General features: G+C 40.6%; 1 protein-coding gene across 4 annotated transcripts in view; it reads left to right on the forward strand.

The window, feature by feature from the left end:
• The window catches only part of cadm2a (cell adhesion molecule 2a), a 281,002-nt gene that overhangs the window by 216,733 nt on the left and 38,490 nt on the right, over positions 1-25,779 (forward strand). For all 4 annotated transcript variants that reach the window (XM_061702239.1, XM_061702241.1, XM_061702240.1 and 1 more), the window contains 2 exons: positions 15,408-15,560; positions 20,974-21,111. In XM_061702239.1, the coding sequence (XP_061558223.1) occupies positions 15,408-15,560; positions 20,974-21,111 (291 nt within the window). The remainder of the gene's footprint in view (positions 1-15,407; positions 15,561-20,973; positions 21,112-25,779) is intronic.

Raw genomic sequence — 25,779 nt, forward strand, 5'->3', positions numbered from 1 at the left:
CAGTTTATTTTTGAAAGGGGACAATGCAATTTCATAAAACACATGAAGTACACATGGTTAAAAAAGCCAGAATTAGCCAGAAGGCTAGTTTTCATCTGTAGTCCCCTGGCCATGATATAAAAATATATCATGGCCAGTTCATTATTAATTACAAAAAGCATTTGTAATTAATAAATAATTTTCTGACAAATTACCTGGAATTGGGTAATTTCACACAGCACCCTGACAATCTCGCACGACATTGTGGTCAGGAATCATTGGATTAATTGACCCGTAAGTAGAATTGTTTGTCGACGAATCGTATCCTGAAGAAATTGTTTGGCGTTCACAAGTCCATCTATGTCATGTCAGTGTCATCAGTGTGCCCTCCAGTGGAGAAAGTTAGCAAAAACAGTTACTTTTATGGAACAATAGCAGTGAATGTGTTCTCCATCCCCACAGACCCGGCCCGCGAGGCGTGTGTTTGAGACACCTGGTGTAGTGGTTCATTCATCTGACTTACGTGTAGGCATACAAATTTGGGTCACGTTCCCCTGTATTTACAGTATATGTACATACCAAAGTCACTTCAGTGGTCTTCAACTTGACTTGTTTAAGGGTTAATGATAATATCACCGCCCAGAACTGTCATTGGATATCAATTTGATTTCCACCGGTGTCATCTGCTGACTGATTGAATCGGGTCAAATATTAAGATTAGTGTTACGGGTGAGCAGCTAAGGGCCAAGTGCTCATTTTTAAGCTCCAATATGCTGAATATCAACTAGCACGGCTGGCCCAAATCAATTTAGTTTGTGAAGGTGTATGAGTGTGTTTATTTTATGTGCACCTTTGCACGTATGTGTTGTGTGTTGCATGCCAAACCTCACCAGAATGTAGCCATGGAAGCTTTGAAGCATTCCCAGTATCTGTGCCTAACCAATTTAGAGAATAGGCTTGTGAAGGTTTTCCAAAGTAAAAAACTAACTAACTGACTAACCTGAGACAGACATTTGAGTGTTATTAAAAAGATTGCAAACCTTTTTTCCCCAAACTCAATCATAAAGGAAAAGATAAACTTTGAAGACAGCTGTTTTTTTTTTTTTTTTTTCATCTTGAAGCCTCCTTTCATATAAAGCCAAAGATTGTTAAGGTGTTTGCTCTGATGGAAACAAAAACATTCCTGTAAATCATAAATCTCTAAAGATCCTTAACAAGTCCCCTTCCTCTAAGACAAGGACCATAAAACATGAAGAGAAGGGGGGGAAAAAGAGGAAAAGGGAAAGGGGATGTGGGTCTCTGTGGGATAAAGGCGAAGAATTAAGGAGGCATTTTATGACAGCTTTCAGACGCAGTTATCACCTGTGAAAGACACACGCAAACTTTTTCTCCGACCTTCAACAATCTGCTTTCTTGTTCTCCTCCAGTCACCTGTGTGCACCTCTACATATTATATGATATTTGGCTTTTATTTCACAAAAACCTTTTTCTTGTGGCTTTTGTTTGTATCACAATTAAAAGAGCTGTGCTTCTGAGCAGTTTCTCCAGCAGGGCGAAGTGAAAAGGAGCTTAAGATCCAGTAAGATCCAACCATTTGCAAGGTGTTGAGAAAAATACCTGAGGCCAACAAAAATAATTAGCTTTCACTTAAAGGCCTCTGCATGCATTATTCTCTTCTGGGGGAACCTTCAGGAGCTCAAGCATAACTTCAGACTTAAGTTTTCTACCAGATTTAAACATATCTTAGCTCACAGCATGTATATAGAAAAAATAGTATCATACATCCATTCATCCATTTTCTGAGCCGCTTGTCCGATTTGAACCCCGGTCCCCAGCATGTGAGGCAGATGCGCAAACCAGTCTTCCACCATGCAGTTTATAGCAAATAATAGTATATGATTATAGTGTCTTTAGTAGTATTCCAGCACTCAAAAATAATTCCATCAACACTTTCATATCTTGATGGACAAATATTCAACAGCATTGCGCAGGCACTCCCTGAATAGAAAAACAAAAAAGAGCGAGATACTAAAGCAAGTAAGAAGCATAACTAACGTGGCAACAACGAATGGATAAAATCGTTAAAAATCGATAATTAAAAGTGTTTCATTTTCGAGTCGTTGTGTCAGGCGATTACTACGTCAGTCATCCGCTTTGCTGGTGTGGTGCGCACAGCAGTGGACCCAGACGCTGTCCTCATGGACATGGCATACTGTGTCTGCATTTCATTTCTTTGAATACGCTGAATTTGGATGATGTCAGCACTTCGGGTTAATGATTGGATCATGATTAACCAATCACAATCAAGTCCTGATGCGTTCAATGCAATCAAAAATACATACTAGTGCTCATGTTAGCCAAACAAACTTACTCTCCATATAATTTTAAGTGTTACAAGTGACAATATTCAAAGTAATTTTTTCCTATGTGCTAGTAGCGCAGCACTCAGCTGTTTATTGTCATTCAGACTTCCTTGAACATTTGGTAAATGGTGTGTTATCTCAACTCTACTCCTTGAATTCAGAAAATGAGGCGCATGATGGGATAAGGATGAAGTTTGGAAATCAAGTGTCTTTATTTCTTAGTATGTCTTTTTCATCAATTTAATGTCTTATATGTAAGATCTTAATAGAATGTAGATCAAGAGTGACAATGTGACTATTTTCTTTCTTGATTCACAGAGAGACAGCTGTGAGGTTACGGGCATGCCTGAAAATCTTGATTTGGTAATTGAGACTGATCAGACATTAATCCGATTGAACTAATTGAATCAATTCAAAAAAATCGACCGATTAATCATTTATTAAAACTGTTAATTGCAGCCCTAAACATAACGTCAACTTTCAGATCTGTAGTCTGGGATTAAATAGTTATCAAAAATGATGATTTTTTTTTTTTTTTCGATCCTCAGTAAATCAATTTCATGGCAAATCATTGATTGTTAATTTCGAATATGTCAATCATCTTATAATCATTGTATCGATTCTTGTTAGTATGATATTGTCAAACAAAATATTGTGATAAGGTAGTATGGTCAGTTACTGTAGTCTTTGATTACTACTCACTGGAATGGACTAATCCTTTTTGTGTCCCAAAATGGGGACGTTTTGTTTAACTAAATATGCACTTTTTTCTCCTTTATCAACACTGTATCCTCACAATTCTATATATAAAAACGTTTTATGATTTACTTTTTTCAAAATAAAGGTATCTCCCTAATAAAAGTGTCCTTCAATATCCAACACTTAGTTTTACAGAGCAGCAAAGAATCCCAAAACATTGAAGGCAAGAGTCCCTGTCATTAATTTGCTATCACAAAGTGCTTACAACCTTGGGTGACATATTTTGACGAGGGCCCAGACTTGAACCCATTCGTTCCCATTAATTAATTAAAGGGGAAAAAAGTGAAAAATATATCACGTTCATATTCATATTCAACCGCACTTTGCCAGTGTCCTAATACCTAAAAACACAGGTAAGAATCTCAGACGACTGGGAGAATAAAGTAATAGAATAATTACATGCAAAAAATTACTCCTCTAATATTGACCTAATGACTGACTAAATGAATTTTACTGTACTGACTCGGGTTAAGTTTGTGTGAGTAAAATTGTAAATGAAAAATCTTTAAACTATTAATTTTACTGTTGTTGGTGTAAGATAGCAGTGCAATGGAATGCCAACATTGTAAAATCTCCGATCATATTCGAAGTGGATTTATACCTATATTTACTTGGTTCCTTCTTGACCCATGCAGCATGTGCCACCCTGCTAAGATGTTCTGTAGAGAATGGTTATGAAGATTTTGCACGATTCTACAACCCCAATTCCAATGAAGTAGAGATGTTGTGTTAAAACAGAATACAATGATTTGTAATATTCAACCTATATTTAATTGAATACACTAAAAAGACAATAAATTTTATGTCCAAACCAATAAACTTGATTGTTTTGAGCAAATAATCATTAACTTAGAATTTTATGGCTGCAACACGTTCCAAAAAAGCTGGGACAGGTGGCAAAAAAGACTGAGAAAGTTGAGGAATTCTCATCAAACACCTCTATGGAACATCCCACAGGTGAACAGGCTAATTGGGAACAGGTGGGTTCCATGATTGGGTATAAACTGAGCTTCCCTGAATTGCTCAGTCATTCACAAGCAAAGAGAAATCACTGCAAGTAAGCGGCAAGGCCGAAAACCAACATTGAATGCCCATGACCTTCAATCCCTCAGGCGGCAAAAGATGCAGAGTCCTCTAGCACTTAGAGCAGTTCGAATGACTAATATTGCAATAGTCCATTGTGCAAAGGGCGCCGAGACTTCAAGGAGTGTATGCAGTTTAAAGTGACGTGTAGCACGATAATCTGGGACAATGTTTGTTGTGCAAATGTTGCAGATACTCCTCAATCAGTGTGCAAATGGAGCAGATGCTACTCTGGCATGAGTGGCTAGTATTGGGCAACAACAGATATGCAAATAGTGCAGCGTGGCGAGACTACTACAGTGAGTGCACGAATAATATATATGAACTCAAGTCAAAAAATTGCCAGCATGTTGCAATGGAATTGTAGGTTAGGTGTTTAAGAGGTTGATCGCAAGAGGGAAGAAGCTGTTGGAATGTCTGCTAGTTCTAGTTTGCATTGATCAGTAGCGCCTACCTGAGGGAAGGAGCTGGAAGAGCTGGTGACCCGGATGCGCAGGGTCCGAGAGGATTTTGCACGCTCTTGTCTTAGTTCTGGCAGCGTGCAAGTCCTCAAGGGTGGGTAGGTGAGTACCGACAATCCTTTCAGCAGTTTTGATTGTCCGTTGCAGTCGGAGTTTGTCCTTTTTTGTAGCAGCACCAAACCAGACTGTGATGGAAGAACACAGGACTGATTCGATGATCGCTGTGTAGAACTGCCTCAGCAGCTCCTGTGGCAGGCCGTGCTTTCTCAGAAGCCGCAGGAAGTACATCCTCTGCTGGGCCTTTTTGAGGACTGAGTTGATGTTGGTCGCCCACTTCAGGTCCTGAGAGACTGTAATTCCCAGGAACTTGAAGGCCTCGACAGTTGACACAATGCAGCTGGACAAGTGAGGGGCAGCTGTGGCGAAGGATGCCTCCTGAAGTCCACGATCATCTCTACAGTCTTGAGCGTGTTCAGCTCCAGGTTGTGTCGGCCGCACCACAGACACTCCAGTCTGTGCAGTCTAAACAGCTTTGAAGTTCCATCTTTGCTTCATTGGTCCCCTTTTTCACTGTTTTCACTGTAGGCTTCGCGCATTTAAGTTCCTGCCTGTACGTCGGTTTTAAGTGAATTAAGCAGTGATCAGACGAGCCCAGGGCTGCACGAGGTATAGCACGGTGTGCGTTTTTTAGCGTAGTATAGCAGTGGTCCAGAATGTGATTTTCCCTGGTAGGACAGTCGATGTGCTGCTTGTATTTAGGGAGTTTGTGGTTGAGTTTAGCTTTGTTAAAATCCCCGGGAATAATGAGGGGTGAGTCCGGGTGTTTTTTGTCAACTTCGTTGACTTGTTCGGCGAGCATTAGCAGTGCGGCATTCGTGTTAGTTTGAGGCGGGATGTACGCTCCAGCGAGGATGAATGATGCGAACTCACGCGGCGAGTAGAATGGCTTACAGTTAAAAAACAGCGACTCCAAATGCGGGCTGCAGTGTGTGCTGAGCTCCGTGACGTCCGTACACCATTTTTCGGTGATATAGAAGCATATCCCGCCGCCTTTTGTTTTCCCCGATAACTCCGCGATGCGGTCCGCTCGGTGAAGATGGAAACCCGGAAGCATGACGGCGCCATCGGGTACAGCCTCACAAAGCCAAGTCTCCGTAAAGCACAAGGCGGCGGAACGTCCGAAGTCTTTACTGGTCTTTATCAGGAGATGAAGCTCGTCCATTTTGTTGGGTAGGGAGCGTACATTCGCGAGGTGGATCGACGGGAACGCCAATCTGTATCCTCTCTTGCGGAGTGTCACCTGGATGCCGGCTCGCTTCCCTCTGTGGCGTCACCTCCGCCTCCATGCGCCGAAAACCGTGGATGCCGCGCCGGTGAGTAATTCGGGGAAAAAACTGAGCGGATTTGCGAAAGTTGGTGAAAGAAAATCCGGAGTAGCCTCCTTTATGTTTAGCAAGTCTCCCCTTGTGTAAGTGAGTCATGTAATGTCTCCAAAGACAAACGAAAAACACAAAAACAATACGGCACCGAGGCGACCACACTGGTAGGCGCCATCTTGACATGTTCGTGCCAATGGCATGGGTAACTTACACATCTGTGAAGGCACCATTAATGCTGAAAGGTACATAGGGTTTTGGTGAAACATATGCTGCCATCCAAGCAATGTCTTTTTCATGGATGCCCCTGCTTATTTCAGCAAGACAATGCCAGACCACATTCTATACGTGTTACAACAGCGTGGCTTCGTAGTAAAAGAGTGCGGGTACTAGACTGGCCTGCCTGCAGTCCAGACCTGTCTCCCATTGAAAATGTGTGGCGCATTATGAAGCGTAAAATACGACTAACCCTAACCCTGTTGAAGAGCTGAAGCTGTACATCAAGCAAGAATGGGAAAGAATTCCACCTACAAAGCTTCAACAATTAGTGTCTTCAGTTCCCAAACGTTTATTGAATGTTGTTAAAAGAAAAGGTGATGTAACACAGTGGTAAACGTGACCCTGTCCCAGCTTTTTTGGAACGTGTTGCAGCCATAAAATTCTAAGTTAATGATTATTTGCAAAAAAACAATAAAGTTTATCTGTTTGAACATTAAATATCTTTCCTTTGTAGTGTATTCAATTAAATATAGGTCGAACATGATTTGACGGTGGCCGTCCGGTTAGAGCGTCTGCCTCACAGTTCTGAGGACCGGGGTTCAATCCCCGGCCCCGCCTGTGTGGAGTTTGCATGTTCTTCCCGTGCCTGCATGGGTTTTCCCCGGGTACTCCGGTTTCCTCCCACATCCCAAAAACATGCATGGTAGGTTAATTGAAGACTCTAAATTGCCTGTAGGTGTGAATGTGAATGTGAGTGCGAATGCTTGTTTGCTTTAATTTCCCTGCGATTGGCTGGCAACCAGTTTGGGGCTCCTGGCCGATGATAGCTGGGATAGGCTCCAGCGCTCCCGCGACCCTTGTGAGGATAAGCGGCTCAGATAATGGATGGTTGGATCGATGTATTCTGTTTTTATTTATGTTTAACACATCCCAACTTCATTGGGATTGGGATTGTACTAATGTAAAGTCATTGAAATGTTCCCTTGGTGGTGAATTGACATACTGTACGTACAGCTATGACTGTAAAAAGTGAGATATACAATTTGCAGTAGATCAGCAGTACCTTTTTTCCGCTACAGACCGGTTTCATGCAAAGACATATTTTGACAGACCAGCTAGAAACAAATGATTAAAAACACAACTCACTATTATGTTGAATGTGTTTGATCAAATTAGTAGGAGCCCTGTACTCGTTTCTCTTCAACAAGCTGGTCTGGATGGCTTCACTGTCTGATTGGCCTGTCATGACATACAGTATTACATGGAGCGCGTTTTGATGCGTGTAAGACAAACACGTAACTTAAGCAGGACTGCCAATATAGCCTTATATTGATGATATTGTCTGTTATTTTCTCATTATTTAACCAAGTCCCCTTTTGAACAAGCTCCCATATTTGCTAGCTTGTGGGCTTGCTTTTTTCTCGTATTGCGTGACCGAGATGAGCATTTTGACAGGCACAGGTCGATACACCTGACTTTTGTTTTAGATTTAAATGGCCCCGCAGTAGATCACTGACAATGTAGTGGTTCAGTGTGACTGTTAGTGTGAATTAGGGCTACACGATATTGGAAAAAAATGACATTGTGAATTTTTTAGCCATGTGATATATATTGCACTGTTAAAGAATACAGGATAACACGCACATAATGTGTAAACCAGCACACATTTCTCTTTTTCCCAGTCTAGAAAAACTATGGTCAGTAGAGCAAAAAATTATACATTTGTATCAAGTCTTCCTGTATTTGAATGTACTGTAGTAATAAGCAATAGTCAAGCCAGACGTGAAGGTAAAATCATTTGTTTTCATACCCAGTTATACTCGAGAGTCATTAGCTCATTCCTAACACCATTAATTTGTTTTTAATCAACCTATTTTACACCTATGTTTCAACATATGCGTCAAATTCTGAAGAGAGATACAGTAAATGCAGGCATATAATTGTTTCCTGTGTCCTCATTAATAGTTATAATAAAAAAATACAAAATAAATAACGCTGGACTGCTCCGTCTGTGTTGTTTGATGGGTTATAATTTACCGTAACATTGGTCCTAATCTTATTAGCAGGTCCAGCCAGTTCTCTCTGCTGGGCACTTATTCATATTACGGTTGATTGACTGTATATCAATACACCAACATTGTGCAGGATCCTGCGATGTGACTATTGCTCCCAGGTACATTGTGTTGACGATGCTCGAACGATATATTGTGCATCCATAGTGTGAATGGTCCTGTCAGTCTCTATATATGCCCTGTGATTGACTGAGGGTGTATTTAGTCTGCCTTTTGCCCAAAGTCATTTTGGACAGGCTCCAGCACCCCTCGATCCTGATGAGGACAAGCACTACAGAAAACAGATGGATGGAAGATTGGATGAATCGCCATTTTTAATCTGTATGGCAACAATGTGTGTTGTCAAGAAGTGTTTTTTTTTTGTTAAAGCGCTCTTAATTGATACTCATGGCACATACTGTACATGGTTTTCATGGAACAGCAAGGAATACAAGTTCTAGATGTGAAATTGTGAAAATCATTATGGTCCAAAGCACCTGTTTTATCTTCCGATGTGATTCAAGTGAAAAAATTCCACATGATCTCCAACAATGAACTATTACACTGACCCACTTCTCTCTACCTAGAAGTGCTGATGGTGGCGTCCCACTGAACTGTCACTGGAAGAAAATAAAATCTCCACAGGCCAATTATTATATGAAACGTCCGATTTTACATTGTTAAAACATCACCGTTCCTCAGAAAAGGCAACAGAGGTGGAGAAACATCTGAGATGCAGAATCTACATTATTCAATAAACATTCCATTCTGTTTGCATCACTCTCCCACCCTCGTTCGCTCTTTCAAATGCATGCCGCCGCCATCCATGGCCGACAGAGTCAAGTCCCCCTGATGAGTTGTTGACAAGAAAAAGAGAGCCATCGCTTCCAGACGTCGGCGGGTTGGATCTATTTTGAGAAATTTGCACTTTTCTCATTATAAAACTGTGTCAGCTGAATGAGCAAACACCTGCCAGTGTTCTATACGGATACATGCGCTCCCCGGAGAGATGAAGGCAGCGGATGGGATGGTGGGGATGAGAGGAAAGGGCAAGGGGAGGAAAAGGTTGTCGGGCAAACGTGCAAACATGATAGGCTGAAAGTGAGTCAATTTAGACTACAAGCTGTTTGCTAATGCATTCATGTTGTCTGCCTATACTGTTAAAGCAATCCTAATGTACCAAAACAATTATCTACCTGGTCATATTCATGCACACATACAGGTTTCACTCACCTGCTGCGTTTAATGGTACTGAGTTGATGAACAGCCAATGCAGGGAGGGGGCTTTCTGGGCTCGCTTCCACTGTGTACTTTTGCACTTTTTGGCCACAAACAAAAGAAAAATGATTGCCTGTGTTCTAGTCTAGTTCACAATCCAAGTGTTGTGAATTTGGAGGATCACTGAACAGTTTGGTGGTCCGGTGTCATCGTGCATGAGAGGATAATGGTCATCGCAATGGAGCAGCCATCATTATTTTGGGCACCCAACCACAAGATCAAGACCCATAGTGATGTTTGTTTGTGTGTGTGTGTGTGTGTGTGTGCGCGTGTGTGTGTGTGCGCGCGCGTGTGTGTGTGTTTTAAAGGCCTTATCTGTTAAAACTTTGGCAGCCTGTGAACGCACAACAAAGCACCATCACACAAAACCTTCTTTGAAACTCTGCGGCCGTGAGAAATGTAGTGGTTTTAATTGGAAAGTATTGTCAGAAAACAGATCAGCTTTTTGTATCACATGTAGTATATCCCAGAATGCATTGTGCATTTTTTTTTCAGCTTTTTAGCATCCAGAAACAGTGGGCCCTCTAAAGTTTAACACAATCTATACTTAAATGCTGGTCGGCCACCCATTTGTTTGGATTTCTATGTAGATTTTCCCATAGGATATCAGAGAAATATATATATTTTTTAAATTCCCAATGTGGAAGCACGGTTAGCACATCTGCCTCACAGTTCTGAGGACCGGGGTTCAAATCCCGGCCCCACCTGTGTGGAGTTTGCATGTTCTCCTCGTGCCTGCGTAGGTTTTCTCCGGGTACTCCGGTTTCCTTCCACATCCCAAAAACATGCATGGTAGGTTGATTGACGTCTCTAAATTGCCTGTAGGTGTGAATGTGGGTGTGCATGGTTGTTTGTTTATATGTGACCTGCGATTGGCTGGCGACCAGCTCAGGGTGTACCCCGCTTCTCGCCTGAAGATAGCTGGGATAGGCTCTAGCAGCCCACGACTCTAGTGAGGGTAAGCGGTACAGAAAATGGATGGATGGATGAATTCCCAGTGTTGTGCAGGCCATCATAAAAATCATAAAAAATTATACAGACAATGTTTTCAATTTTAACAACCACGGTTGACAGTAATAGGTGGTAAACAAAAAAAATGCTAATGGCCTGATTTACTAACATCCAATTTAACAGATTGCACACTGTTGGCAGCAGGTTTAAAAGTGGTGGAGATTGTCATAATCAAAAGAGCGTTTTACACTGTAGGTCGCGCTGATGGTTGTCACTCTGGAAAATTTGGGAGAGCACCGCAAGTGCAAACAAACGTTTGAATTGGAAGTGTTAGTACAAGACAAACAGAATATAAATCTATTGCTCTGATCATTTTGACCAAGCCAGCAACTACATAAAAGCCATGTTTAGTTTGAATTAACAAAGAAGGTATGTGAATTGGATGTAACTAACCACCTACAGATGCAAAATCGCAATTAATCTCTCCTTTGATAAAATACTTGCGCATGCTGAATGTATGTATTTACGCATACTCCTCCCAGATCGCGCAAAATGACGACGACGTCCTCCTTTCTCATGACTATGTAGATGTGAATAGAGTCCAATAGTTGATTTCGCAGAGGCAATCTTGGCTGTGCCCTGTTATTTGATCAGCTTCTATATCTGTTTGAGTCACCAATCAAAGTCTGCGCACACACCTTTAAGTAAATCAAGCCCCAGGTTTAAACAATGAACTCAGATGGTGTCACTATATATTCTTGTTCGTACTTGCTTCTTCTCTTCTCGATGTCTTTTGAAATGTTTCACCAAAAAAAAGAAGTATAACCTGATATTTTGTTGATCCTCGAGGTCTCGTGACCACAACAATCGCAGGACCTTTGTTTTGAGGTTCCATTAAATACATTTACAGGGCACAACATTAGATACACCCATGCTTTTCTAGTAATTTGTGGGTATGTTTTGAGTTCTTTGCAACGCCATCCATCCATTTTCTGAGCCGCTTCTCCTCACTCGGGTCGCGGGCGTGCTGGAGCCTATCCCAGCTATCATCGGGCAGGAGGCAGGGTACGCCCTGAACTGGTTGCCAGCCAATAACAGGGCACATACAAACAAACAACCATTTGCACTCACATTCACACCTATCGGCAATTTAGAGTTGTCAATTAACCTACCATGCATGTTTTTGGGACGTGGGAGGAAACCGGAGTGCCCGGAGAAAACCCACACAGGCAGGCGGAGAACATGCAAACTCCACACAGGCGGGGCCGGGGATTGAACCCCGGTCCTCAGAACTGTGAGTCAGACATTCGTCCACCGTGCCGCCTCTTTGCAACTCGATATTGTAAAACCTTCGATTGCATGTGAGATGTCTCGATATAATACCTTTGCAAGAGTTGAATTCGGTGACTTGAATGTAGCACTGACTATTCACATCACAGCATCCTTTTGTGTTGGTGATTTATAAGCTGGCTGAACATCCACCATAAGGATAGAAATGCCACTTCTGATGCTAAAAGCAAACAAGACATCTTTGACCTTCTCACACAGCTTCTTGCTAACAAGACATTTTTTCTCTCTATGACTACTGTTTTTTTATTATTTTTTTTGTTTGTTTTTTTAACACGGATAAATCAGCTCTGTTCTGTCGCTGCTGTGTGTGGACTGTTTGATGACAGAAAAACGTTTTGGATTTCTGTTGTGTCCATGTACTGTCAAATCCAGGATGTGTCACATGTAAATAATCACATCAGCATCACGCTGCACCTACTTTTGGTCAAATTACCCGTTGCAGCATTTTCTTAAAAAGTCAAAGTGACATAGAACATTGTTAAAGCAGCTTACGTACACATCTATGATGTGTTTAAATCTATCAAATACTCATCAATGCAATCTCACAGCCATGCAGCAAGTTCCAATTTTGAACAGATGTAATTTTGGCCGTTGTGTCAATCACAAGTGACGTGTGGAAACATCCATCCATCCATCAATTTTCTGAGCCACTTATCCTCACAAGGGTCGCGGGAGTGCTGGAGCCCATCCCAGCTATCAACGGGCAGGAGGCGGAGTACACCCTGAACTAGTTGCCAGCCAATCGCAGGGCACACATAAACAAACAACCATTCACACTCACATTCACACCTACGGGAAATCTAGTCTTCAATTAACCTACCATGCATGTCTTTTGGGATGTGGGAGGAAATCGGAGTGCCCGGAGAAAACCGACGCAGGCCCAGGGAGAACATGCAAACTCCACACAGGTGGGGCCGGGGATTGAACCCCGGTACTCAGAACCGTTAGGCAGACGCTCTAACCAGTCGGTCACCGTGCCGCCCGTGTGGAAACAGCCTGAAGTGCAACTGCAACTGAACTGCACTGCATTTTTCATAGAAAGCAAAAATAAATAAATAAAAAATAAAAACATGCTAGCAGAAAATGATAATGTGATGTAGTTACACATTCCTTTACCGTTGTAACAGCGAATTATCAATTATTCTTCGACCAATTAACAGATAGCAGTCTCTCTCTCTCTTTTCCCTGATTCAAGCATTTGTACAAACACAAACCTCCTCTCAAATAAATGCCACACTTCAAATAAACATACTCTATGCAGCTGGGTATTTAGTTGCATTAAATATTCAAAAAAAAAAAAAAAAAAAAAAAGCTCTCAGTATGATGCAGTGCAGTCTATGAGAGCGATCTCAGCCAACTGTGCAGGTGTACCTAATGATGAGACTGGCAGTTATAAATGATTATTGATTATATCACATGTAAGAAAACATGTTGAACAGTTGAAGACATTGTTTCTCCAAAAATAAAATGAGTCTATATTTATAACTAATTAAACTAAGATTTTTTTTTCTATATTCCTGGCACCATAATTCATTAACAAGGATGATTCCACGGGTAAATTATGGATTTGATGCTTTTCATATTTCTAAATCCAGCCTGAATCCACCCTCGCAAGGAAAGTGATCCAGCTGCTTTTTGGCATGACAACTAACCACATTTATGTGCCTGTAAGCACTGAACAAAACACATCAACACCACTCTGAGTTTAATTAAATGACTAACCCATGAAGGGAATGATCTAAATCATGAGCATTTGCTATATTTTCTACACAGCGTATCCTGGCCAATGTCACAGGGGAGCTGATAGTCTAGCCCAGCAATGTTAACTATACAGTATTAACGCACTACTAATTTGAATGTTGAATAGTGTGTGAGTGGTGGGAGTGAAATTCATTACAGCATGTATGACTTTGTCTAACATTGATTTTTACAGAAGAACCCATTGACAGCCGAATTGTGGACTGATTAGAGTTTTTTGTTTGGTTTTTTTTTTTCCCTAAGATGTGTATTTCACAGTAGTGATGATCCAGGTCGTTGTACGTTGTTTAGTTGGAAAGATCTTCCAACAAACCATCTAATTTCAGCCAATCCATTTCAGTTCCCTCATGTTGCCAAAGTCTCATTAGGGCTCTTTCACAGCCTCTTATTGCTGTATTGATTTCCATTGATGTCTTTTGGAGGATGGCATCTTCATATAAGTAAAACTTTGTTCAAAGAGGTCGGGAAGACAATGTACTACTCGTTTTCTGCAGTTTAATCGTCACGTTTTGATGTGATTTGAGAATATATATGGTACTTTGCAAAGGTTTTAGGCCAAATCTAGCTTTGTTGTATTAAATACCTTTGTCGCAGCAGTCATTTTGAAAAAAAAATAAAAAATACCAATAGTAAAAGAACAGATATTGCAGATTACAGAATTCCACAAAATTGTGTAGGGGGATAGTGCATGTGCTCGAGAAGAGACCATTCCATTTTGGTGAGGATCTGGATGCAGGTGAAGCTCCAAGAATAATTTTTTTTTTTCTTCCAATACGGCCTCAATTCCAGACTCCATAATCAGAATTGCAAGACTCCAGTTGAAATCATCCTCCCTGAGGGAGTGGCCTGCTAGCTATAAAAAAAACAACAACAGATAAACAAACATGAGCATGATGTGCCACGATTTATTTAACACTTGAGCGTAGGTCTGCATTCCAGTGAGTGCAAGCAAAATGAGAAGCAGTGGGGAGGACTTTTCTGTTCGTCTGAAGATTTTTAAAATGCCAGAAACAAAATGTATTGACAGCATATCGTTTATTCAACAATGCAACAATTTTGGAGCTTCTTAATAATGTAGGGACGGACTTTGAGCCAGCCACGAGAAGGAGTCGTGCCATCTCACCATTTTGTTGCGTCTGGATCATTTGAGCTGTCCCAGGACAGTATTTCGGGTGTGCTGTCCCAAATTTTAAATGTAATGTTACACAGGATGGGCACTTGGGACGAGTTAAATCAAGCAAAACATGGCTTTTATGCGGACAATGGCTTCCTCAAAATTATCAGAGCAATAGATTTGTTTTCTGTAAGTCACGAATATGTTTAGTTTTCTTCCACTAACACTTAAAATTCCATCACCTCAAACTTCATTATTACAACTTGTTCCATGTTGAAACTCATCAGCACCCCACTACCTAAAGGGCAAAAACCTTTTTTCTCTCTCTTTCTTTTTTTTTTTTTTAATATAATAAATATGGCTGTCTCCACCACTTTTACACCTGTTTCCAACAGCATGCGCAATCTGTTGGATGGAACTTGCAATTTAGCAACTGCTATTTGTGAGATTAGTAAATCAGGTCCAAAGTGTCATCATATACATAGCCTAGAAAAAGGTGCATTTGTTTTTTTGGCCATTTCCTGGGATTCAAAATTACCCAATGTGCAAAACCTAGGTTGGGGTTATCATTTAATTCTATCTTTTTGGTCCAATATCAGCCTCCAACTGAAATGAATGCAAAAACAAGACGGGGTGACGATGTCTCTTTTTGTGTCTCCGTCCAGCTTTGAGGGACAACAGAATCGAGCTGATCCGTGCGTCGTGGTCAGAGTTGACCATCAGCATCCATGATGTCACGCTGTCAGATGAGGGCATGTACACCTGTTCTCTCTTTACCATGCCCATCAAAACAGCCAAAGCCTACCTGACAGTCCTCGGTGAGTTACAACACTCTCATAGTTGAATGTCCTTGGTGTTTTCATTCAGTATTTCAACTGTAGATAGATAGATGAACCTTTTATTTAGTAGGAAAACATACCTTCTCTGGATGTTTTCCAGAATTATCTACAAACATAAAGGACATTTTGCACTACAAAAATGCTTTTTAGTCATTCATTATATACAGTGGGTACGGAAAGTTTTCAGACCCCCTTAAATGTTTCACTCTTTTTTTTATATTGCAGCCATTTGCTAAAATCATTTAAGTTCATTTTTTTCCACATTAATGGACACACAGCACCCCACATTAACAGAAAAAAAAACGGAATTGTTGAAATTTTTGCAGATTTATTAAAAAAGAAAAACTGAAATATCACACAGCCATAGGTATTCAGACCCTTTCCTCAGTATTTAAGTAGAAGCACCCTTTTGAGCTAATACAACCATGAGTCTTTTTTAATAAATCAGCAAAGATTTCAACAATTATGTTTTTTTTTTCTGTCAATATGGGGTGCTGTGTGTACATTAATGAGGAAAAAAAATGAACTTAAATTATTAAAATATAGATTTTTTTTTTTCGCTAACGGCTATCAGGCGGCGCAATAAGTGCAAAAACAAGACAGGTCCAACGTGTTTGAACGTACAACAAAAACTTGTTCGAACGTAATGCTTAAAACATGACAGTTTCTCATAATGCACTACGGTTTGGGCATGCGCAGATGCCTCCAGCGTGTAGAAGAAGACGACGCTAGTTTTTGACTCGCTCAAAGCAAAACGCAGCACGACACGCACGGACCCAAAATATTTTTTTATTTTTCACACCCTCATCATGGGAAGTACAAGAAGAAAAGCGTATCATGCAGCTTTTAAGTTGAAAGCCATCGATCTGTCCATCCGGGAGGGAAATCGAGCTGCTGCATGTAAGCTTGGCGTTAACGAATCGATGGTGAGGCGTTGGAGATGGCAGCGTGAAGAACTGATGCAATGTCAAAAGAAAGCAAAGGCTTTCAGAGGTCATAAGAGCAGATGGCCCGCACTTGAAAATGTTCTTGAGGACTGGGTGAACACACAGAGAGCAGACGGCCGAGGTGTATCCACCGTGCAGATCCGACTGAAAGCTAAAAAAATCGTCAGCGAAATGTGTGTATAAGGTTTTCAAGGTGGACCGTCATGGTGTTTTCGATTCATGAGACGAAAAGGTTTGTCCATCAGGGCGCGGACGACAGTCTGTCAGCAACTCCCCCACCGACTACGAGGAAAATGATGCAAACTTCCACAAATTTATTGCAACAAAAATAGTTGAGGATTCCATCGAACCAGACGACATCATAAATATGGATGAAGTGCCTTTGACGTTCGACCTGCCTCTAACGCGAACTGTTAACAAGACAGGAGCGTCATCCATTATGGTGAAAACAACTTTCCACAAGGGAACGCGCTTCACGTGTGTTTTGAGCTGCACCGCTTCCAGACAAAAGCTTCCACCAATGGTGATTTTTAAGTGGACGACTATGCCAAAAGAAAAAGTCCCAAAAGGCATAGTCGTTAAAGTTAACAAAAAGGGTGGATGATAGAAAGCTTAATGACTGAATGACTGACGGAGTGTTACAGTAGGCGTCCGTGAGGAATTTCTTTCACTGGAAAAAAAGCATTGCTTGTTTTGGACTGTATGAGGGCCCATATAACAGATTCTGTGAAAACAGCCATCAAGAGATCAAACTCAATTCCAGCTGTGATTCCTGGAGGTACAACAAACTTATTGCAGCCACTGGACATCAGTGTGAATCGTGCTTTTAAAGCGGCAATCTGAGGTGAGTGGGAGGCTTGGATGACCAGCGGCGAGAAATCTTTAACAAAAACCGGCCGCATGCGAAGATCATCCTTTTCTGAGGTCTGCCAGTGGATCTTAAAAGCGTGGAGCAGTGTAAAATAATCTACGATCACCGACAGATTTTGAAAGGCTGGACTGCTGTGTGAGGAGAACAGCACAACTTCAGCGGTAACTGTGTCTCGAGATGAAAATGACATTGAGCGCGACAGAGAGACTGAAATGGTGTGTGAGGGAGACGTTCTGAGGCTCTTCAACTCCGACACTGAAGAAGACAACTTCAGTGGTTTCAGTGAACAGGAGGAGGATGAATAAAAACAATGACTTTTCTGTTATTTCTGAGCCGTTTTAGTGCCGTTTTCCAGGCACTGTTTGGAAACAAGGTATGTAAATAAACATTTCCGAAATCTTTCTGTGTATATATCAAATTTTGCAACGTATATATCCGCGGTGTATAGTCCGGTGCGGGTAATATATGTAAAAAAATAATAATTCTACATAAAGTGGCCGCGGCTTATCATCCCATGCACTCATAGTCATAGTCCGGAAAATACGGTATTATGTTTTTAGGCCTGCCACGATAGCATATTTTTTAGAACTATACATTTTCCCCAAACGTTCAAGATAAAGATTGTATCGTTGATGTTGGTTTTTTTTTTTTTTTTTTTTTTAATGCCACTGCACTAATGATATGAGACCATAATAAAGAATCGGGCACATCTTACTCTTAATCGTAATCCAACATGTGACCACAACTGTGTAATGTTCTCTAATTTACTAAATAAAGGTAGGGCTGCATTTCACCATAAGGGCAATAAATTAAAAGAGAAAGTCATACATGTTCAAATGAATTGCTTAAGAAATATAAAAAAGTTCAAATTTCCCCTTTTGTGTTTGGTATCTTGACACAAAAGTGAAGTCAAACAATTGTACATATTTTAATGTAACAAATCTTGACAACTGAACCGTTTAGAGGTTATGTTTGTTCAAAACCTTTGTTTTGGTTCATCATGGCATTTCACATATATGCACTTTTAATAAGTGCTCCTAGTGGGAACTTCCCACTGATAAGTACAAACAAAAATGACAGATCGTTTCATTTTAAGCACCATTTGTTCCAAATGTTCTCTTGCTTCATCGGTCCTTTTCTGATCTTTCGCCGTCTTTTACTAAACTTCTTTTTTGGCTATGGTGTGGGTCCGTATGGGACTGTTTCTTGGCCCGGACACTGACTGGGGTCCATCCGTTAGTGACCCGTTTTAAACGATGTCACGATCGAGCGAGCCAGAGCAAGCTGTTTAGCTCCTTAGCTCGCTAGCTAGTTAGCGCCCAGGCTACCGAACATAATAAGTAGTTAACTTTCCCTAAAGTGTCCCAGTTGTGTGCATCTACGCGTCCAAAGCCGTTCCGCCAGTGGCTCACTGCGTCGTGAGCGGCACGCCGGGTGTTACCACAAGCATGAAAATGTATCGAGTCCGGGAAAAAAAAGTATCTGTTGTATTTTTGGAATGATAACCCGTCCTCTTCTGCCTCTGATTTGCTCGCACCAAGACAGGACTTTTAGTGGCTAATTATTTGCTGATATGCACACACACATTCCACTCACACACACTCGTAGGTAACAATGCTGTGCGTCGATGGACGCAGATTGATCTTGTTTAATGTGTGCCTGCTCATTTTTGCGCGTCTCAGACGCAGTGCGCACATCAAGCGAGATCCCTGTGGGCATGCTCCGTGATTGGCAGGTGAAGCGAATGTATGACACCAAAAAATGCAAATGGTGTTTACAAGAATTAAAGTTCAAAAGTAAATGCTTTCTAATGGCCAAATATGTTTGTTCGGCTTTGACACTTCCTGTCTGTGTTTGTTTTGCTAATAGGACAAACACATTTAGTATGCTTAAAAATGGTATGTGCCTCTTCCTCACCAATCCCCCCCACACACACATACACATACACACACACACCAAGCCATTTTACTAATGTTTGTGATCATCGTCCTGCACAAACATTGTCTCATTTCTCGCCATATTATCGAGCCAATTAGTTTTTGCTAATGGTAATAGATGTGCTCGTGCACTCCAGGCCCATTAGCTGTCTGTCTTTGTTAACAAGCATTCTGAGAATTACAGAAATTAAATGGGATTGCTCAGTGGGGATACAGAGAAAAAATATACACTGAGCAATAATGGTACACACCAATGTTTTCGGATGGTGGGTGCATAAAAAAGATCACTTAAAATTACTGAGACCAGACTGAACATGAAATAGCTTAATCTGGTCTAAAATGGTTATTTACTAGTTATCAATCTTAATATCTGAAATAACATTCAAGTTTGATTATGTTACTATGCAAATATTTAAGATTGCTTTCTTCTTTTCATTCTTCCTCCATTTTAAACCCAATGTGCTTGATAAATGTATTATTTTTATTTTTTTATGTATGTCTGTGTAGATTATCTGTCATCCAGGTCATGGTAATCCAGAAAGGTTGAATCGAGTCGTGGCGCTACTTTTTTGTTGAATTGATTTTTTTTTTTTTTTTTACAAGCTTTCTGAAAATTTTTAAAATAATGACTTAGGCAATTATGTTATTAAGTTAATGAAATTGAATATACAACATTTATTATTTAACATCTGTATTTAAAAAAAAGTACAATGCTTCTTTAACTTTTATGTCCAATGCATTTTCAATTGGACCCTTTTTGAAGTATTTTTGCTCTTTTTAATAATTAAGCGCAGTGTTAATCTTCAAACAGTGCGTCGGTTTTACAGGTTGCTTTGAATGTGAATCCACTTACTTCACGCTACTGTCTGTGTACATTCCACTTCTTCTCACATTGTTCTTCTCTTAACACTCCTTATTGAGGACAGTACTACACTTTTTGGGGAAAACAAAGAAAAAGCTAAATGCAAAGGGTTAACTTTTTGATGCTAGCTGAAGTTAGGTCTTGGTACACTGAATTGTTGCACAAACTCCAAAGTGTTTAGAGGTGTGTATTCCCCCAAATATTGGTCAAATTATAAACTACCAACTCGGGTGTTTGACTTTGGAGGTTCCACTGTATTCTGAAGGCAAGAAGTAAATTCCAGAAGAAAGTATCAAAAACCAAAGAGCAACTTTCAGGGACCTTCAGCCTATAGACAGGGCGATGAGACAGACAAGGCCAGACTGAGTCAGTGTCACTGAGTGACAGAGCTTTCAGTCTCTCTGCTCGAGGCTGACTTATTGCTCACTGACAACGGAAGACGCACTCAAAGCAGTCATGAGAACAGCGTTGGAAGAAAGGCATAAAAACTAGTGGTCTGAATGAAAATTTTCTATAGGCCTAGGACTTCTTAGTGCACAACCCAGACCCAGCCAAACAGAATAGATCAAGTTTAACACGGCAGATACGTTCCAGTTTTATCCACATTAGGGAAAAATCTGCACTATAGAGAGACCAGCGAGTTTTCCCCCTCTCACATGCTTTGACGACTTAAGTAAAACAAACCAGACTTTAGGTGGCATGGTAATAATTATGCCTTTTTTTTTTTTTTTTTTTAAGAGAGGGCATTGTGCGTGACTTACTCTCCATTCTTCAGGTGTGCCGGAGAAGCCCAAGATCGAGGGCCTGTTGAAACCCGCCTTGGAGGGCGACCACTTCACTCTGACCTGCATGACTCATGGCAGCAAGCCTGCTGCCGACTTGCGCTGGTTCAGAAATGAAAAGGAGGTCAAAGGTAGGTATCTTTACTGGAGTTACATCTCCATCTGTTGCAATAGCTTTGTCATTTGAGTTTGCATGTTCTCCCCATGCCTATGTGGGTTTTCTCCGGGCACTCCGGTTTCCTCCCACATCCCAAAAACATGCGTGGTGGGTTGATAGACCTCTCTAAATTGCCCATAGATGTGAATGTGAGTGCGAATGGTTGTTTGTTTCTATGTGCCCTGCGATTGGCTGGCGACCGGTTGGTGTGTACCCCGCCTCCCGCCTGAAGATAGCTGGGATAGGCTTCACGGGGGATTTATGGCAGCTCAGTGGCCCTTTGTAGGGGCTTGGCTCCCGCGTAATACAAACCATGAATATTACTGTTGATTATATTTTTCCATACAATCCGACCAGTTATTGATAGAGAGCTGATTTGGAAATATGTTCTTCAAAACATACATAGTTAACCTCAGTGTAATTCGTTACAAAAGCAACTATTTCTATTTAACTTTTTGTGGACAATCTCAAGAGAACTAAGACCTACTGTATGTCACTGGAACAAAATTAAACATGTTCCTTCTTGTTTAAACATGTTATAATTATTGTTTTTTTTTCACCACTTGTGGCCTCTCACTCAAAATGACATCTTGATGAAGCAGTTGGTGATCATGGGAGTTATTGTCCTCATTTCTAGCTCTACAGTGAGAGAGAGAACTGCATGAGTGAAATAAATATCCGAGTAAGATGTAATCTCAATAGAAATTTCTTCCATCTTCACTTGTAACAGCACTTTGGTTGCAGTGTTCATTGGCTACAGCCATTGTCACTTCTTATCAGAGTCAAGCATAGATGTACGTCGTGCAGATCCTCGAGAGAGTTCGCCCCATTTTTCCATCGTGACAAAACAATGCCACTGCACATTGTAGACAATAAAGCCGTTTATAGTCGGTTGCCACCGGAGAGCTTTGTCTCCCTGCCACTGCACTGTTTCTTCCCTCTTCAGCTTAGGCTTAGCCTGCCATCTCGACTGCGGCGTCCCAGGGTTCAGATAAGCAACGAGATTTCATCAGATCAATGTTGGCTTCAAGCGAACGTCATTACACATTTCCATTTAATTAACCAGTCTGGAGACATTCACACGTCTTGTAAAGCCTTCACTCCCAAGCATCTTACCTTGTTGCGTTTTTTTTTGTTTTTTGTTTACTTTTTTCAATAAATCATCAGTAACTGTAATGCTCAATTAAAGTAGCATTGTTATTGAGAATTCAATAAGATTTCATAACAAAAGTAAAATGATGGCCCTCTTTTTTTGTCATGTATTATAATTCTTTTTTATTATTTGGCAAGCATTTAAAAAAAATATTACAGGTCCTGAACTTTGTATTATGGCTAATTAAATATTCGTAAACTAACCCGGCCATTCGCAAATTGTGGCAAAATATCCATCCATCCATCCATTTTCTGAGCCGCTTATCCTCACAAGGGTCGCGGGAGTGCTGGAGCCTATCCCAGCTATCATCGGGCAGGAGGCCGGGCTACACCCCGAACTGGTTGCCAGCCAATCGTAGGGCACACATAACCAAACAATCATTCGCACTCACATTCACACTTATGGGCAATTTAGAGTCTTCAATTAACCTAGCATGCATGTTTTTGGGATGTGGGAGGAAACCGGAGTGCCCGGAGAAAATCCACGCAGGCACGGGAAGAACATGCAAACTCTACACAGGCGGGACCGGGATTTGAACCCCGGTCCTCAGAACTGCGAGGCAGATGCTCTAACCAGTCGTCGACCGTGCCGGCTGAAGTGCACCAGAGATTTTGCCGGTGGCAAAATATATTGTTTTTAAATAAAGCATTTCCATGTTTGTGGAGACAACAATACCCCCAAATTATTTAATTTTATTTCTGTATGATTTTCAATATAATTTCCATCTAGAGTCTCATGTGAACACATTCATCAAAAAGTATATGACACCTTTTTTATTATTTTTTTTAGGAGCAGAATATTGTAATTCCACAAGTAGTGGCCCAGGAGTGTTTGATGGTTGGGGTAAAGCCTTCATTTGTGTTTAAAAAAAAAAAAGGAAAAAATTGGAACAATGTTAAACCATATTATCGATATAATAAGATCTCAAGCTCCCGTCAACATTGTTGTCCAATCACATGTCAGAGTCCACTGGAATACTCTATAGCATAACAATCTATTACATAACATAAGATCAGCTTTAACAAAAAAAAAATGGCATTACAGTATAACATCCAGTTACAGGTAAATTGATCAAGATTCATCGGAATGAACATTTATATGATTCCGTGGGGAACACTTCAGTTTGTATCAACAACAACAGGGAACATTTCAGTTTGTATCCATGTTTTTCGTAATAGGGAAAGGGAAGTGTTTATTTGATGAAAGCATTTATTTGTATCCGGTGACTAATTGGTGTATTTGAAGGATAGACACTATTGAGGATATTTTGCATTCACACTTCTTTTTATACCTCCATTGGTAATTATTACCTTTCCCAGTGGTCCACCAAAGAGAGAGCTCACAAAAAAAAACAAAAAAAAACGAATAGAAACACATCCAGGGCATAATTGTCTCTTAAATTACCACCGAAGGTTAACAAATGCAGAGAGACTCTGAAATGTGCTTCGCAAAGAAGGTCAGATGCTATTATGTATTCCTGTAATGTTGCATGCAAGCATCTCTTATCCTCTATCTTCTTCCACGTATTTTGTATTAAAATATTCTACTTTGTGACAACCGTCGCCTGCCTCTGTGTGAATGTTCTGTGCTGCTTCACAAGCTCCACCAAAACACTTTTCAAAGCTTTCAAAACAGGAGGCAGTTTTCATTAAAAGAACAAAAACAAGAGCATCAGTATCATGTAGCCATTTTTCTCCTGGTAAAAGAAATTGGTACCCCAACAGAAACCACCTTGAGACTTTATACAATCGTCAGATGAGAAGATTGCTGTCAGCTTCACTATTGGAGTAGTCAAGAATTTCGATCGGGGTGATGTTTCAGCCCACGTTGGGTGTCTGCCGTCACACCGCCTCTCTCGCCGAGCTTAAGCTGCGACAGCTCAGCCTGCTATCTGGCACCAGGGCTTCCCGGGGTCCAGATAAGCCAGCAGATAGGATCAAATCAGTGCTTGTTTTCTGCACAGTTTTAAACAAACGGCACTGCATATTTCCATTTCATGACTTGTGCTCAGGAGATGTTAACTTCACAATATTTCCTTTTGACTTACAGTGCACCCTTTAAAATGTAATGCTATACAATTGGAATGCAACCAACATTTTCAGGAGAAATATTCCTCTAAAATGCACAAAACGTCAAACCGACCACAACGTATTACATATTTCAGTTCAGAGAAATCAGATGATTAATTCTGGGTGTGTGATTTGGTTTTATTTGTGAGATTTATTCCAAAAGAAGCACTGAAAATAATAAAATATCCGTTGGGGAAACTGAGCAGGTTAACTAATGCTGTAGGTCAAGACATGGGTGTCTACCTGCACCTCAGAGAAAAACAGCAATATTTTGAGAACAAAAATGTCCATATTCTGGAACACAGAAGGTTTGAAAGAGGGGTGAAGTAGATCATCTACTTGAGAGTTGAGAAATCACCTCTAAACAGGAGGGGGCCTACGACACCCTCCATCTCCCACATAAAATGGTGCCCTTTCATCCCATCCAAAGAGAGTCAGTAATTTAGCCTCTGACAAATAAACACGACACAGACACTTTTGGCTTTCAGGTGCCTCGACCACCATTGTTACAACTGAATGGAATATTAATTAGGGTGATTTCACCCAAGTGATGTTGGCTGGCAGACACTTCTCTGTAATGGATCTGAAGAAACTGTCTTTTGCATCCCACAATATTGAAATCATTCTTGGTTGGGGTGTGCCTCTAACTTAGAGGATAAATATTATATATTTCCACACCAACCTTTAGGCTAGAGCTGTCCTATCTAGTCTTGTGCATGAACTGACGAAGCTGCTCAGATAAGAGGCTAAACAGTCCAGTCACTATCGATTTAGTGACCTGAAACTATCCATTGGAAGTGACATGAACTACTTTCAACTCACATTCAAAGTAGTTAGACGAAAGCGTCCCAGATGCAAATCACATTCGCTTTACACCTTCATCATTTTTTACATTGTTTTGTCACAATATTAATCATGGTTAACTATTTTTTTTTTCAATTCATGACAGTTAGCAATATTAAAAGCTTACTTAAAACTTTGCCTGTAAAGTTAATAAAGGTTTTATGATGGAGACAGTTTTGACCCTGGAACAAATTATTTAAACAATTCCCAATGGGTTAATCCCTTCAACTCTTCATGACAATCTACAATGCATTACTACAAATTCTAGCCCTAGTTTTTCTGCACAGTGGAATAAATATTGATCTCCGGATTTGTAGCTTTCCCTAACATAATTGTTTTAAGTGGTGCCGCACGAGGGTTGACTTGAGCTTATCAATGTTGCATCTTTGTCATACCATGATTACACTTCTGCACTTTTACAGTAAATCCCCTCCCCCATCTAAATAGGTGTGAATTATTTATCAGACACTGACAGTCAAGACTGTGTGACATTGAGAAAGATTGTAATATGAGTGCAAATAAGTGTTGTGTTTAAAATGTGAAAAATAAAACCGGCAGAACCAAAAAGATGCTTGAT

This window comes from Phycodurus eques, chromosome 17 (genome assembly GCF_024500275.1).
Source record: "Phycodurus eques isolate BA_2022a chromosome 17, UOR_Pequ_1.1, whole genome shotgun sequence".
In the NCBI taxonomy this organism is placed as follows: domain Eukaryota; kingdom Metazoa; phylum Chordata; class Actinopteri; order Syngnathiformes; family Syngnathidae; genus Phycodurus; species Phycodurus eques.